Source organism: Anomaloglossus baeobatrachus, chromosome 6 (assembly GCF_048569485.1).
Source record: "Anomaloglossus baeobatrachus isolate aAnoBae1 chromosome 6, aAnoBae1.hap1, whole genome shotgun sequence".
In the NCBI taxonomy this organism is placed as follows: Eukaryota; Metazoa; Chordata; class Amphibia; order Anura; family Aromobatidae; genus Anomaloglossus; species Anomaloglossus baeobatrachus.
In genome coordinates, this window is record NC_134358.1 from 306,009,327 (window position 1) to 306,026,292 (window position 16,966).

The window sequence follows — 16,966 nt, forward strand, 5'->3', positions numbered from 1 at the left end:
TCTCGCTTCGCTTTTCTCTCTCTTTTCTCTCTCACTCTCTCTCTTCTCTTTTCTCTCTCTTTCCTCTCTCTTTTCTCTCTCTTAGACCTGGCGATGATCAGCTGATGCGGTCACCTGACGGAATCAGCTGACACTATTACTCGAGCGGTGAGGCCAGCTTTTTACCGCCCGGCCAGCTAAACTATCAGCTGCCGCTGTCAGACAGGAGTCTGCACAGAAGTGTGTGGTTGTTTTTTTTTTTGCACTGATGCATCAGCTGATTGTATAAAAGACGTTTATACAATCAGCTGCTGTATCATGTGATTCAGGCCCTTGAACCTGACACATCATCTGATCACTTTGCCTTCCAGCAAACCGATCAGGTGATATTGGATCCGGATTGGACGGAGCGGGACCCTTGACCCAGGATTACTGCGGAGGGGGGTTCTTTATTTCAATAAAGATGGAGTCACTAATTGTGTTGTGTTTTGTTTCTAATAAAAATATTTTTCTGTGTGTTGTGTTTTTTTTATCTGTACTAGAAATTCATGGTGGACATGTCTAATATTGGCATGACACCATGAATTTTGGGCTTAGGGCCTGTTGATAATATACAGCTAGCCCTAACCCCATTATTACCCAGCGAGTCACCCGTCACCAGGGCAGCTGGAAGAGATGGATACAGCGCCAGAAGATGGCGCTTCTATGAAAGTGCCCTTTTCTGGGGCGGCTACGGACTGCAATTTGCAGCAGGAGTGCCCAGAAGGCTTGGGCACCCTGCGCTGCGGATTCCAATCCACAGCTGCCTAGATGTACCTGGCTGGACACAAAAATTGGGCGAAGCACACGTCATTTTTCTTTTTAATTATTTCATGAAATTCATGAAATAATTAAAAAGAAAAAGGGCTTCCCTATATATTTGGTTCCCAGCCGGGTACAAATAGGCAGCTGGGGGTTGGGGGCAGCCCGTAGCTGCCTGCTGTACCTGCCTAGCATATAAAACATGGCGAAGCCCACGTAATTTTTTTGGGGGAAAAAAACTCCTGCATACAGGATAGAGTATGCTGAGCCTTGTAGTTCTGCAGCTGCTGTCTGCTGTCTGTCTGTATGGAGGAGAGCAGACAGCAGCTGCAGAACTACAAGGCTTAGCATCCTCCATCCAGGACTGTATGCTGGAGGGAGAGGCAGGGGGAGCAGAACTACAAGGCTCAGCATGCTCCATTCACTAGTGTATGCAGGAGAGCAGACAGCAGCTGCATAACGACAAGGCTCAGCATACTCCATCCAGGACTGTATGCAGGAGTTTTTTGCCCCCCCCCCCAAAAAAATGACGTGGGCTTCGCCATATTTTTGTATGCTAGCCAGGTACAGCAGCAAGGTACGGCTGCCCCCAACCCCCAGCTGCCTATTGTACCCAGCTGGGAACCAAAAATATAGGGAAGCTCTTTTTTTTTAAGTATTTCACGAATTTCATGAAATAATTAATAAAAAATAGGACGTGGGCTTCGCCCAATTTTTGTGTCCAGCCAGGTGCAACTAGGCAGCTGGGAATTGGAATTCGCAGCACAGGTTGGCCCGAGCTTTCTGGGCCCATCTGCTGCGAATTGCAGTCCGCAGCCGCCCCGGAAAATGGCACTTTCATAGAAACGCCATCATCTGGTGCTGTATCCAAATCTTCCAGCAGCCCTGAAGCCGGGTGGCTTGCTGGGTAATAATGGGTTAATACTAGCTTTGTTTTACTAGCTAGTATTAAGCCAGAGATTCTTAATGTCAGGCAAGTTTGACTTGGCCATTAAGAATCTCAAATAAAGGGTTAAAAAAAGACACCACACAGAGAAAAAATACTTTAATAGAAATAAATACACAGACACATTAGAGACTCCATGTTTATTACTCCCTGTCAGCCCTCCACGATCCTGGTCGTCTTTCTCCTTCAACCCATGCAGCTCTGCTTCATCAGACTGCACTGCATGGGAGGAAGACGCTGCTGCTCCGTGCAGTCTAATCACTCAGTGAGTGAGCAGAGGCTGCGGGCTGTAAGCGGTGACGTCACCGCTGACAGGCGGGTTACTATAACAACGGTGCTCTGATCATATGATTCCCGGTGCCGCAATTCACCGACTGTGGCAGCCAGTCCTTGTGTGGCGCCCTGGACAAGCCAGGACGTCACAGGAACTACAACAACACACCCCACACCCCGGTTAGGCATACCAGTCACACACAAATCCTTGTTGCCTTCCTCCAGGGGCTGATGTCCACACCAGGTGGGGCGGAGCCAGGCGGTTGGCCCCGCTCATCGAGGAGTTCACAGTCCTAGAGGCGGGAAAGGGTTCAGATCAGTTTAGGGAAGTGGTAAGAGAGGAGTTGACTGACCGTGTCCGGGTACGTGGCCCGGGCACATACAGCAAGGTTGGCGGACGGTGGTGACCGTCTGCAGGCGAGGATGATTGACGCACAACCGTAAGGACTGGGGTCGGGCGGTGGCCCGCCGGTACCGGATCGGGGAGCGAAGAAAAGCCAGCACCACTCGGCAGGGCCTACAGACCCCGATCAGGCTTGGAGTCGCTGTTAAACCGGTCAAATCCGTCAGCGACGGGAACCTCCGGGGTTCCCCAGCAGCAAAGACCCGACTGAAGGCAGCCGCTCAACCGTGAAGGGAAATACAGCTACCGCCACAGCTAGAGTTCCCAGGACCAGAGCCTACAGGCAAAAAGGGGCTCCTCTAGCAACCACACCGCTGGGGAGCGGGCTACCAGTGGGAAGCCATCGGGGCCGACAACACATCAAAGGTGCAGGGAGAGACAGTCACCGCCAACCTATCGGGAGTTACCACCGCAGCCGTCTGTGGGACCCGTCCATCCAGCCGTTTGTTTGACCAGAGACTCCGTGTACGTTACTGGCTGAGTGATTACCACCGTGCCGTCTGGCACCGCGCTGCCCCCGCGACCCTGCACCTCCCCAACTCCTGCCATCTACCTTCCAGTCCGCATTACCAGGCCCTGGGACCATCAAACCCCCTTACCCACGGAGGGGAGAGAAACATCCCAGCTGCTCCCTGTCATCGCTCCCGGGATCCCCATCCAGAGCAGCGGTGGTGTCCCATTATCACCACAAACCGTGGGTGGCGTCACGGACTATATCCCCAAAACAAACCACCCCTTTTACTCACGGGCAATCAGCGCCACTCGAGTCCCCGGATCCGGCCCACCGCTCGAGCCACCGAGCAGCAGCAGCAGCCGGACCCGACCCGCAAGCGCGGTCAAGCAGCGCACCCCCTGCCCGCGACACTTGCATGTGTGCTGACTCTGTAAAGAGCGCTCACATGCAGGAACGGGGAAGCCGACCATGTGCCAGAGCATCTCGCCGGTACACGGAGATGCACAAAGGAGCACAGCGTACCAGAGAGATGCACTGACAGGACCTGGCATAACGACTAGCCTTGTGACCAGTCTGTAGCCAATGAGATAATAGACACGTGACTGGTCACATGGCTATTTTGACATCACGGAAGGTCTTATCATCAGTGCTGGTTACCGGGAGTACGCAGCGATTATCGGAAGGAAAAGCGGAGGGAGACAGAGTGCAGGATGCGTCGCGGGGACCTGTAAGTGTAATGGCAATGTTTATTAACTGTATGTGTACATGTATAATGTGTTTTTATGTGTTTGTGTTTGCCTCCCATTGTTTTCAATGGGGTTCGAGTTGGTTCGGCGAATGCTCGTCGAATATTCGACGAACTTGTCCTCCGTTCGACGAACCGAACTCAAACTCTAGGGGGGTGGCTCATCTCTACTCCCGGCAGCGGCAGCTGTACACAGAGACTTAGGTTTACCTGCACTGTGTGTATTTCCTTTCTAAACCTCATCCAGCACCACAACTACCCACAGTGAGTACCCTGGTCCCCTGCACCCTGTCCTCCCAAAGCACCAACACCTTGAGTCTGGGGCCTTCCCTACCTGCGGAAGGACTGACACCTTGCTGCCCAACACCATCTGCCCCCGGTACTCCTTCCAGCAGCAGCGGTACTCCCTTTACCGCAACCCGTAAGTGGTGTCACAAACTAATTCCCTGTAAATACCCCCTTTTCACGGATCAAAGTGTCCGCCAAACTGGGTCCGGGCCCCTCGAGCCACCATGATCCTGGATCCGAGAAGCCCGACCAACACCGGGGCGGTACATTTTCAGGAGAAACGTATTTTTGCACAGTCTTTAAAGTGCACAGTACCCGCTGTCGCGGGCACAAAATCCTGTTCGTGACGCGAAAGTTGACACGCCCACGGGGTCTCTGGGATCATACTTGTCATCGGGCCAGTGGTGTCGGTTTGAGATGTCACAGTGGCCTGGCCCAGTTCCATGATCCTATCGGTGTCTGGTGACACCACCTGTGGTATGCAGCCTGGAGGGGAGCCACCACTGTGTAAGGTCTCTCCCTGCTGGGGTGGATCATAGCACAGCTCAGATGTTGCAGCTCTTCACAGGCAGAGCTAGGCCCCATGGAGGATGTTGAGAGTAGTTGTCCACTCCAGTGTGGGAGGTGCGGGGCGCGAGAACATTCAGACGACACAGCAGTTGCTTTTTAAGGTGTTTATATACCGCCCCAGCGCCAGCAGCTGGGCTGCTGCTCGGATCCGGATCCGCGGTGGCTCGAGGGGTCTCCAGACCCGGGAGGGGTCGCGCGGACACTCGAAATAAAAGGAGATATTTACAGGGGATTTTGTGGTTAGAGTTCGTGACGCCACCCACGGTGTGTGGTAAGGTGCAATACCACCGCTGCTATGGAGAGCGCCCGGTGGCGATGGTATGGCAGCTAAGTGTTTAACCCCTCCGTGGGTAGGAAGGAAGTGCCCCGGGGCTTGGTGGTGGTGAGAGGGGAGCACCGTTGGGGAGGAAAGGGTCACTGCGTACTCACTCAGTCCAATAACGCTGACACCGACAACTTGTAAACCGAAATTCTTAGCACCGCTGTAGCAGGGAGGGAGCAAGCTTGCCCGATGGTGTTGCTTGTTAGCCTGTTACCTTTTCCTTGGCACTCTCTTTATTGGTTGGCCCCAGTAGTGTAAAACTAGTCGGGTTACGCTCACCCGTATGGCTAATGGAGTGAGCTTGCTCTCAGGGTTCACGCTTGGGATTTTCTGGACTGTATATTTGGAAAGTCCTATCCCCCTCGTTGCGCTAGTACCCCGATTTTTGAGCGGGTGGAGGACGAATCGTGAAGTCTTCGCCCTCGTCGGGTAAATTACCAGGACGCTTGAAGCTACTTCCCAGCCTAGGGTCCACGTACCTCGCCGTGCCCTGGCCCCTGCCCGAAGATGGCTCAAGGCCGCCGGCTACTCTGATCAGCAGTTCCGTGCCCCTTGACACAATCCCCTGAGACCGGGGTTCCAGCTCCCACCAGGCCCAGACCAACGTGTGCCACCTAGTAACTGAAGAGCCCAGCTCCTAACCTCCTCCAACTAACTTGTGACCTCTCCTCTCGAGAGTCACCACTCAACTGACTACTCCTGACACTCTTGCCCCTCCCTAACCAACCCTCCAAGTGGGCAGCCCTATTCCCTTCAGGCTGCTCATTGGTGTGTCTGGTGGGTGTGGTGCAGAGTGTTTCTAGGATTTTTGATTGGCTTGTTCTTAGCAACACCAAAGGCCAGGGACCTGTAATCAAGGAGGAGATGGACACCATGCAGAAGGGCAGATTGCACAATGTCCTGTGACCACTTGATAGGCCAGGGTGTCACATTTACTCCCTGATTTGCTCCTGCCGTTGGACTGCCAGATTCCGCTGTGATGTGCTCCGGACGATACCAGATAGTTTGAGGGCCGGTACCGGTGGGATACTTTGTAAGTCCTTCCTCCCTGTGCTCTGTTGTCCCTGCGACTTGAAGCTACACAGGGACCTGAGTCCTGGGGGTGGTTATGTTCCCCGTCCCATAAAGCAGGCAGCGCGAGTCCATTGATGGGCTGCCCTATGGTCACGGCTCCTGGCTCTATATGCTGCTTTGCTCTGGGCGCTGTTGTGGGCCAGAGGACTTGAAATCCTCCGCCCAGTGGATTATACTGGCAGACGTTGAAGTGCCCACCAGCCTAGGGCTCTGCACCCTGAGATGTGCGCTGGTCCTGAGGGAGCTATTAGCTATTAGCTCTCCCCTCAGCGACCGTATTCTTCTGCGTCTCACTTGGTTCCCCGGTAGTGTCTCTTCGGTGTGTGTGTGGCTCCTTCTCCCCTGATCAGTTGCCCCGCCCACTCAAGCCCCAGAGCTAGTGGGTGGGAGGCCCCAGACGATATGGTGATCATTCCAAATGACCCTACCCTAACCCCGTCCCAGTAAGAGGGCAACTGGCTTAGGCTAAGTCCATACTTCCGTTGTTTTAAATTCGTCAGGTCCGTTGTTGCGACGCAACGACGGATGAGTCATTTTTTAGATATCAACTAATGCAACGAATGTGTTATTTCACAGTATTCCATTAACAGGAATCCTGTGAAAAAACAGATCCATAGCTTCCATTACATCCGCTGTGCGTCCATTTTTTGACGGATCCGTCATGATCCGTTTGTGTTTAGGACAGCCCAATGGGTGTGCCAAACATGCTGGGCATGCATAGTAGAGCATGATGGAATTCAGCACTGGATTTCGTCATGTGACGGATTACGGCGGAATCCTACACCATAGACATCCATTACAGCTCTTGACGGATTGCGACGGACACCTGCGGACAGGGCCAGATTAAGGTTGGTGGGGACCCCTGGGCAGAAAATCTGGTGGGGACCCCATTAACGTTAACATTTTTAGGCATAACAGTAGAGCACGAACTGTAGCATTTAGATATAAATCCAATGAACATTTATCTTATCCTGTTCTGCCACATTCAGATTTACAGTAATACAATACAGATACAGTCCAGGATCACTCACAGCCGTCACTTATACACACAGTACAATACAGATACAGTCCAGGATCACTCACAGCTGTCACTTATACACACAGTACAATACAGATACAGTCCAGGATCACTCACAGCCGTCACTTATACACACACAGTGCAATACAGATACAGTCCAGGATCACTCACAGCCGTCACTTATACACAGAAAGTAGAGTTACTCACATATTTTTATTCATCCCAATGTTAAGGCAGCCAGGGCCGGCTCCAGGTTTTTGTGGTCCCCGGTTGAGTCTCAGTGGGCCCCATCCACACACACACACACACACACACACACACAGCTCTGTTTCACACATACACACAGCTGTTTCACACACACACACACACACACACACACACAGCTCTGTTTCTCACACACATACACACACACACACACACAGCTCTTTCACACTCACACACACACACACACACACACACACATAGCTCTGTTTCTCACACACACACACAGACAGCTCTGTTTCACACACACACACACACACACACACACACAGCTCTGTTTCACACACACACACACACACAGCTCTGCTACACACACAGCTCTGCTACACATACACAGCTCTGCTACACACACACACACAGCTCTGCTTCACACACACACAAAGCTCTGCCACACACACACAGCTCTGCTTCACACAAAACACAGCTCTGCTTCACACACACAGCTCTGCTTCACACACACACAGCTCTGCTTCACACACACACAGCTCTGCTTCACACACACACAGCTCTGTTTCACACATACACACAGCTGTTTCACACACACAGCTCTGTTTCTCACACACACACAGCTCTGTTTCTCTCACACACACACAGCTGTTTCACACACACACACACACACACACACACACACACACAGCTCTGTTTCTCACACACACATGTGGCACCCCAGGGTTCAGTTGCCACAAATATACCTGTACCTGGGCAGGGAAGTATCTCCACATCAGGTAATCCCACATACAACATTTCCACTCCAAGCCTGGAGGGGGAGCTCTACAAGTCGAGTTCAGGTGAGGTCCCCTTTAAAGTCAGGTTTGGAGGCGGAGTCAGAGAGACAGTTGACAGTTGGAGAAAAGGAGACTGTGCGAGCAGAGAGTGAGGGAAGACATCAAAATGGAGAGGGTAGTGCTTAGCCCACACAAGTAACTGTGTGACCACCTGAGGGATCCTTTTCGTGACGCCAAAAGCTGACCCGCCCCAGGGCCGTGGGGTGCTCGGTTCCGGGTGTTGGTTAATGGGATTATGTCACGGGGGCCTGTGCCCGGTTCCGTGGCCCTGGTGGTCGCTGAAAGTCAATAAATAATAAAAATAAAAAAAATAAAATAAAAAAATAAATAAAAGTATTTTGTGATGCCACCTACGGTTCCAGTATGGTTACTGGGGCTCAGGTCAGACCTATGCTGGCGTGCAATTGGTGAAACTCACAGGGATGTTGTTGTACATGTCCACTAAATCAGGCTACTTCTGCAGACAACATGGCTACCCGGAACAGGTATTGACGGATCAAGGTTCTGCGTTCGAAGCTGAAGTGTTCCAGGAGATTTGCAACCTGTATGGATGTAAGAAAATCTGAACCACACCGAATCACCCACAGACAAACGGCATGTGTGAGAAAATGAACCAGGTGGTTATAGACCTGTTGAAAACCTTGCCCTTGGAAGAAAGAAGCATGTGGCCAGAGAAGTTGCCTGATTTAGTGGACATGTACAACAACATCCCTGTGAGTTCCACCAATTGCACGCCAGCATACTTGATGAGAGCAAGACCCGGGAAGTTACCAGTTGACTTAGAAATGGGAATTGTTGTTCCTGAAACCAGTTCACCTGAAGCTGATTGGGACAATAAGCGCCAAGAGCAGTACAAAAAGGTACAGGAGTGCGTAGAAAGAAGCCTAGACCAAATTAGAGAAAGGCAAGAGAAAGATTATAACAAGAATGCACCAGCTGCTCCTTTAATACCTGGAGAGATGGTTCTAAAAAGAAAAAGAAGGACCCGTAAGCTTGATGACCAGTGGGAAGCAGAACCATACACAGTATTGCCCTCTAAATTTGACAACAAGAAAATCTGCTTAATCAGCAAGGATAAGGGAAAAAAGTCAGCGGCAGTTTCTAGAGACCACCTTAAAAAATGTCCTGAACAGTTGAAGCAAAAAGAAGTAATCCCCTGTATACCTCAACCTGAAGAGGAAAAGAAAGAGAAGATGATATGAACAGTACTTGGTGATTTTCCTGAAAGTTGGCCTCAGTACAATGGAGCCATAATTATACCATTATTGACTGGCGCTCAACCAGTAGAAGTCCCAGAAAGACTGGAAGAACCGGTCAACGTTTCAAAAGAACTACCTGTCGCAGTAGAACCAGAGAACCCTGCTATTGGGGATCTTGCCAGTCCTATGGTAAGACTAAGACAACATTCACGCATACCAATATTGCGTAGATCGTCATGCAGACTAGTAGATAGTGCACGCATAGCACCAGCACTAGGTACCAGTACAAGGCACCGACCAGTTGAGACACAGGCATTACGTAGGTCTAGCCGTAGCAACTTTGGTCACCCCCCATCCCGTTATGTAGCAGAATATTAAAAAGAAAGTGTAGTAGTTAGTAAAATGTAAAAATATTTTATTTGTTTGTTTATTGCAACTAAGTAAATTTGTAACCATCAAGCGTGTTGAGCCTGCAGGAGTTTTTGCATGAACTTTTGCATCTTCTTGAACTTGTATTGACATATGGACCAATGGACCACAGGACTGGTAGTGGTCAAAAACTTTCTTATATATACCATACTCACAGTTTGCAGCGGAAGGACTGCATTTCTCCATTTTATTGGTTTTTGTAATTTTTATTTTTTAAGACTTTGTACTACTCTTTATTGTTGCTAATGTTTTATAACTTTGTGTTTCCAGTCCACGAGTACTGAATTTAACTAAGGGGGAATGTGGCACCCTAGGGTTCAGTTGCCACAAATATACCTGTACCTGGGCAGGGAAGGATCTCCACATCAGGTAATCTCACATACAACATTTCCACTCCAAGCCTGGAGGGGGAGCTCTACAAGTTGAGTTCAGGTGAGGTCCCCTTTAAAGCCAGGTTTGGAGGCGGAGTCAGAGAGACAGTTGACAGTTGGAGAAAAGGAGACTGTGCGAGCAGAGAGTGAGGGAAGACATCAAAATGGAGAGGGCAGTGCTTAGCCCACTCAAGTAACTGTGTGACCGCCTGAGGGATCAAGAGTGAGGCAAAAGAGGAGAGACCGGGGAGGTGGAGCCTGACCGGTTCATCCCCAAGGAACAGCGCTGATTATCTGACACCGGCGTCCGAGATTGTGAGGGATCTAATCTGCCCAGCAATTAAGACCAGGGGCCAGGGAAACTGCAGATCTCCTGGCCGCAGCAACACCTGAAGGCAAAGCCGCTACACAGAGCTTAGGGACCACAGTGAGTACAGCAGTGCCACTTAGAGAAGCTCCCGCCACCTGCCATACAGGTGAAGACAGTGAGAGAGGGACAAGGTATAGCTCCAGGCAGCCTAGTACCAAGGAGAGACACAGCACAGCAGGGAGGCCACACAACTAACCTGGTGCAGAGATCCTGAACTGTTCCCAGATTACCCAAAAACTGTAACATCAGAAACTGAACCCCTTTTTAACACCTGCAAGTAAAATCTGGTCAGAGTTAATGAATTGGTGTGACGCACTTTATTTCTTCATCTGAGGAGCCATAGGCTGCTGCACTAAAGTGACAGTTGAAAAGGCTGTGAGGAAAAACGGCCGCCATATCTGTGTACTACTAAAACTGCCCTGGGGACCCCACTTCACCTACGGGAAGCATAAACAACTGGCTGCCTAACCATCATCCCAGAGGTCTGACCTGCAGCCCCAGTAACCATACTGGAACCGTAGGTGGCATCACGAAATACTTTTATTTTTTTTTTTATTTTTTTTTTATTATTTATTGACTTTCAGCGACCACCAGGGCCACGGAACTGGGCACAGGCCCCCGTGACATAATCCCATTAACCAACACCCGGAACCGAGTACCCCACGGCCCTGGGGCGGGTCACACACAGCTCTGTTTCACACACACACACACACACACACAGCTCTGTTTCACACACACACACACACAGCTCTGTTTCACACACACACACAGCTCTCTTTCACACACACACACACACACACACACAGCTCTGTTTCACACACACACACAGCTCTGCTACACATACACAGCTCTGCTACACACACACACAGCTCTGCTTCACACACACACAAAGCTCTGCCACACACACGGCTCTGCTTCACACACACACACACACAGCTCTGCTTCACACACACAGCTCTGCTTCACACACACAGCTCTGCTTCACACACAGCTCTGCTTCACACACACACAGCTCTGCTTCACACACACAGCTCTGCTTCACACACACAGCTCTGCTTCACACACACACAGCTCTGCTTCACACACACACGGTCGGTCTTCTCCTCCGCGGCCGCGGCGTCGGTGTTCTCCTCCATGGCCGCGGCATCGGTCTTCTCCTCCGCGGCCGCGGCGCCCTGCTGTGACGGCCGCGGTGCCCTGCTGTGACGTCCTCAGCATTGGACGCCGCAAAAGAGCAGGGAGCTGATTGGCACACCTCGGACCCCGGAAGTGCAGGCGCTGGTACTTCCAGGGTCAGTCAGCGTCCTGCGCTGCAGTTTGTTTTTGCGTCTTAGAGACGCTGATACAAATAAATGTTGGTGCCCTCCTGCCCCCCGAAAACACAGCTGATTTATTAGACTGTCTTTACAGAGGAGGAGAGGGTGTGAAGAAAAAAAAATGCTGACGGGTGCCTAGTGGCAAGTATGGCCCTGGTGGTGGGGGCCCCCTTGGAAGCTCTTTTGGTGGGGGCCCCGGGGCTGAAGCCCCGCCTGCCCCACCTATAATCCGGCCCTGCCTGCGTAGTGCATTTTTTTACCGCTCCAAAAAACGTTACGTTCAGCATTGTTCCCGCCTGATGATGAATCAGTAAATGACTGATCTGTCACTCGGCGGATGCAACACAAGGCAATCAGTCACAATCTGTCGCAAATAGAAGCCTATGGGGTAAAAACGTATTACTGCAAAATATTTTGCAGGATACTGTAATTCCTCAAGGCGACGGATTGAGACTGAGCAAAACAACGGAAGTGTGAACTTAGCCTTATGTGTGGTTGTGGATGTTGTGAACCGGCACTGACCTCCTCCTTACCCAGGATGGGTAAAGCACCTCTGGTGAGATGCAGTACCCTGTGGCGACTTAAGCCACAGGGGCACCACACCTGCAATGCTCCTCTGGGAAATTAAATATGTAAATTGTCTTTTCAGAAAGGAAGACTTGAACTCTAGTGCCACTTATTGGAAGTAGCAATCCTAATAGTCAATATCAACCCTTTAACGAGCTTTGCCATTTGACTTAAGATTCAAAGGCAAACCAGAATCTCTGTTTGTAGACACCATGTTTTGGTATATTACCTCTCGTCAGCGGAAAGTATGAGATTTTATTCAACTAGGTGAGAGGCTAAGGCTGGGATATAAGGAGTAAGGTTTCTTCTTGCTACTTCCAATAGGTGGTAAAAGAGTTCAAGCCTTCTTCCTCTTTTTAGAGGCAATTTGTAAATTTAATTTTCCAGAGGAGCATTGCAGGCGTATAAGACTTCTCATACTGGCATGCCAGATCTGGTGTTTTACTCTCCATAAGGAGAAATCTTACCCATTAGGTTTATTACACACGTAAAAATCATGCTAGTACGTATAAACTGTATATATTGTACATTTTCTCATCAGAAAATGCCAAGTGCATGATGATTTTTATGTTTTTACTGGGCTATTATTATCTGCCATATTACCATAATATGTGAACACAACCTTGTTCTAATAACACTGAATTAGGCCATTGCTCAGAACACAATTTCCAAATAGTGACATTTATGTAACTTTCATTCATCAGTATTAAAAAGTATTCGTATTTTTAAGCCAAAACCAAAAATTGAACTAACAAAGAAAAATATAATATGAATATTTGCATTATTTCTGCATTTGTGAATCATTCCTGGTTTTAGCAAATACAGATTGAAAAAAAAACTGATCAAAAACCATGATTACACAATTGTATTTTCGGTCCAAGTGCTGTCCGTATAAAAATGGAAAACACATGTATAGCACTCAACGAAATGTTATTCAATAGGGCAGTACATTGCAATTCTTTAACATAGGAAATGGTTTTTGGCCTTGTAAAGATTTAATAATGGCTGATGTCTATAAACGGATTATACACGGACTCAAAAGGATGACACATGAGAAAAAAAAATCCCAGTTTTCTGGATGAAACTCGGATAATTACTTGTATGCTCATGTGAACTTAGTATAGATGTGTCACAATGTGACAGTTAGATAACAAGGGATATGGGCCCCTAGGCTGTCCATCACACTACGAGGCCCTATACTATCCCTAACATCAAGGAAACTCACAATGGTGGAGATGCCTGAGTCTTCTTACTGGCCCTGCTCCTGACCAGTCCTGACCTAATTCCCCCACTCCCATCAGGGAAGGACGGGGCAGGAGTGTGATGTACCGAGAGGGGTGTTGCCCTGTATTTGAGCAAAGTATTTCATTTGTATAACTTCCCATGGGCAGGTGTCTGAACAGTCATGCCACAGTCCTGATTTGCCCCATCTACAATCAAGTTGTCTGACAAAAAGTGAGATTTTAATACTAGAAGATAGGACTATCCCAATTTGGTTACACCTTGTCTCAGTGGAATGGCTTTTATGCTTTTTGATTAAAAACAGTGTTTACTAACCTATGTAAAGCCTGCTTTACATGTTACGATTTTGCATACGATATCGTATGCGATCGCAACTGCCCCCATCGTATGTGCGGCACGTTCAATTTGTTGAATGTGCCGCACAAACAATTAACCCCCATCACACATACTTACCCGTCCATACGACCTTGATGTGGGCGGCGAACGTCCACTTCCTGGAGTGGGAGGGACGTTCGGCGTCACATCGACGTCACTCGGCAGCCGGCCAATAGAAGCAGAGGGGCGGAGATGAGCGGGACGTAAAAATCCCGCCCACCTCCTTCCTTCCGCATTGTCGGCGGGAGCCGCGGACGCAGGTAAGCTGTCGTTCAATGTTCCCGGGGTATCACACACTGCGATGTGTGCTGCCTTGGGAACATTGCACAACCTCACCTTCAATTTTTGAGGAATGAACGACGTGCATGCGATGAACGGATTTTCGTTCAATCGCAATTGCACGGAGGTTTTACATGCTACAATCATACTTAAGATGCCGGATGTGCGTCACTTACGACGTGACCCCGCCGACACATCGTAAGATATATTGTATCGTGTAAAGCGGGCTTTAGTTATATGTACAATTACTATTTACTGATTTACTGCAGGGTATGTGCTCATTTTTTTCTATATTAGGTTTCTGAACTTAGCCAAATACTGCAGCTTGAACATAAGTTTCCACTATTTCTTCACTTTGATTTACATCTCAATGAAAGCTGTATCACATGTCTAAGGCCGTGTTCAATAGTATGTATAAATAATTGTTAAAGTTTCACCCAGAAAACTCAGGCGACATTTTTTTTGTCATCCGTGTTCAGTACGTATGATATCAATTTTTTTTTATAGCAGCAGCTATTAATTTACAAGACCATTTACCGTTTTCTATGTTACTGAATAGCAATGTATCCATAAACTTCACATGCCATAAGGTGGATCCTCGTTGGATACATTATGTGCTGCGCACTCATAGGGGCACTTTTCACACTACGACATCGCAAGCCGATGCTGCGATGCCGAGCGCGATAGTTCCCGCCCCCGTCGCAGCTGCGATATCATTGTGATAGCTGCCGTAGTGAATATTATCGCTACGGCTGCTTCACATGCACTCACCTGTCGTACGACGTCGCTCTGCCCAGCGAACCACCTCCTTATTAAGGGGGCGGGTTGTGCGGCGTCACTGCGACTTCACACGGCAGGCGGCCAATAGGAGCGGAGGGGCGGAGATGAGCGGGATGTAAACATCCCGCCCACCTCCTTCCTTCCGCATAGCCGACGGGAGCTGCGGTGACGCGGGTAGGAGATGTTCCTCGCTCCTGCGATTTCACACACAGCGGTGTGTGCTGCCGCAGTAACGAGAAACAACATCGGACCGTCGCGTCAGCGTAATTATGGAATTCGCTGACGCTACACCGATGATACGATTACGACGATTTTGCGCTCGTTAATTGTATCATCTAGGATTTACACACTACGATGTCGAGAGCGATGCAGGAAGTGCGTCACTTTCGACATGACCCCACTGACATCGCACCTGCAATGTCGTAGTGTGCAAAGTACCCCATAGACTTTAATGGGTGAGTCTGTCCTAATATATGGATGACACTAACAAACTTTCATTTTTTTGACAAGCAGATTATGTCCTTGAAAAACATTGGTCATCTGCACCAGCCTATTGAATAGAATAGGTTTGAAAGCCGAAAAGTATGAAACCGAAAGTATGTAGCTGTGCACCTATCCTGACAATTAGATAACTGTAGTAGTGTCTGCTGTCCGCTATACATTAGGAAAAACATACTCAATATCAATGACTGAGAAAAATAAGAATGGTCACTAGATGGTGCTCACAATCCTGCTGAAAAGACTCCAGTTCTCTCCACATGTGGAGCCTGTTCTTGTCATTCACTTTCTTGCTCGCCACCTGAATCGTAAGGAAGTGAGAGAAAGTCGCAAGAACATAAGGGGGGTACTGTCACCAGTGATCCTGCACCACAGTGACACTATATACCAATGATAAAACTGATGCACAGTGTCACAGCTCAGCACTCACAAGGTGCCCAGAGGTGGTGAGTGCTGCCGGCAGTCCTGGACCTAGCATCACAGACAGTCAGCCCTGGATGTATCTCCTCATTTCATAGGATTGGGACAAGTGTCACTGACAGGGGTGAGTTATGTTCTCTTTATGCGTGCACTGAATGGCATGTGGTAGATTTCTCATCTCTTCATAAAGTTCTTAAGATTCTTTGTTCAACTTTAGCATGTTGATCAGTTACTTTCCATGTTTAGTATACTGCTCTCCTATAGAGTGTAGTTTCTACTAGTTGTGTTATTTTATACCTTCATATCCTAAGCCTTGCGAAGCAGGTTGCCCTGATTGTAATCTCAATGTCATTATCAATAGTCCCATTGGTCACTATGTGTTATATATTTATTATAGTCTATATATATATATATATATATATATATATATATATATATCTGTAACTAATCTAGATAGATACTTTTGCATCAGGTTACACTGTTGTTGGTTTCACTAAAGTGCAATTTCCCTCCCTTTTTGATTGAGATAATATAAAGTGAGTTTCGCAGTAGAAATAAAAAATATGTTGCCTATTGTCCATGCAATCATAAGTTTATAATGGGCAGTTTAAACAAAATCCTGTACTATAATATTACAATCCTAGTTACATGCTTGAAATCTATCTACTGACAAATTATTAGTATTTAGATTTTTTGTTTTTGTAGCAGGTGGTATACCGAGTTGTGAATACTTTTATTGGCGTGCTCTGATAGTTGACTAAGCCATCTCTTTGAAGTGTTTTGGGAGCCTCTTGTGGGATGCAGTGACACAGTAAATGTTCTGTCAGAGAGCATCACTTTCTGATGGCTCACCCTGTAGCTGTGTCACGGTCCGGTATGGCTTAATCACAACACTACTCTGCGAGATATTGAGTTACACTCCCACTTCTTCAGTCTAGATGTGTCTTTATGCACCTGTTGCTTTTTCTTATCTTGTTTCAGGTTAGACCACTATGATTCCGCCTGGAGAATGCATGTACGCCGGGAGAAAAAGAAGAAAACCCATACAAAAACAGTTAAGCATTTATATTCTACATTTATTTAAGGAGTGAAGTCATGTATATGTTTCTAGGCAGAAGAGAAATAATAACACAACATGACTTTTAGATTTTATCATAGGAAATTCATTAAAATCAGACCCAGATAGTAATAGAACTTTTCT

At 48.3% G+C, this 16,966-nt stretch overlaps 1 protein-coding gene across 1 annotated transcript in view; it reads left to right on the forward strand.

Moving 5' to 3' along the window:
• Positions 1–15,650: 15,650 nt before the first annotated feature.
• AHRR (aryl hydrocarbon receptor repressor) overlaps positions 15,651–16,966 on the forward strand; it is a 359,460-nt gene continuing 358,144 nt past the window's right edge. The window contains exons 1-2 of the mRNA XM_075316523.1: positions 15,651–15,889; positions 16,747–16,819. Of these exons, the coding sequence (XP_075172638.1) occupies positions 16,758–16,819 (62 nt within the window). The 5' untranslated portion in view covers positions 15,651–15,889; positions 16,747–16,757. The remainder of the gene's footprint in view (positions 15,890–16,746; positions 16,820–16,966) is intronic.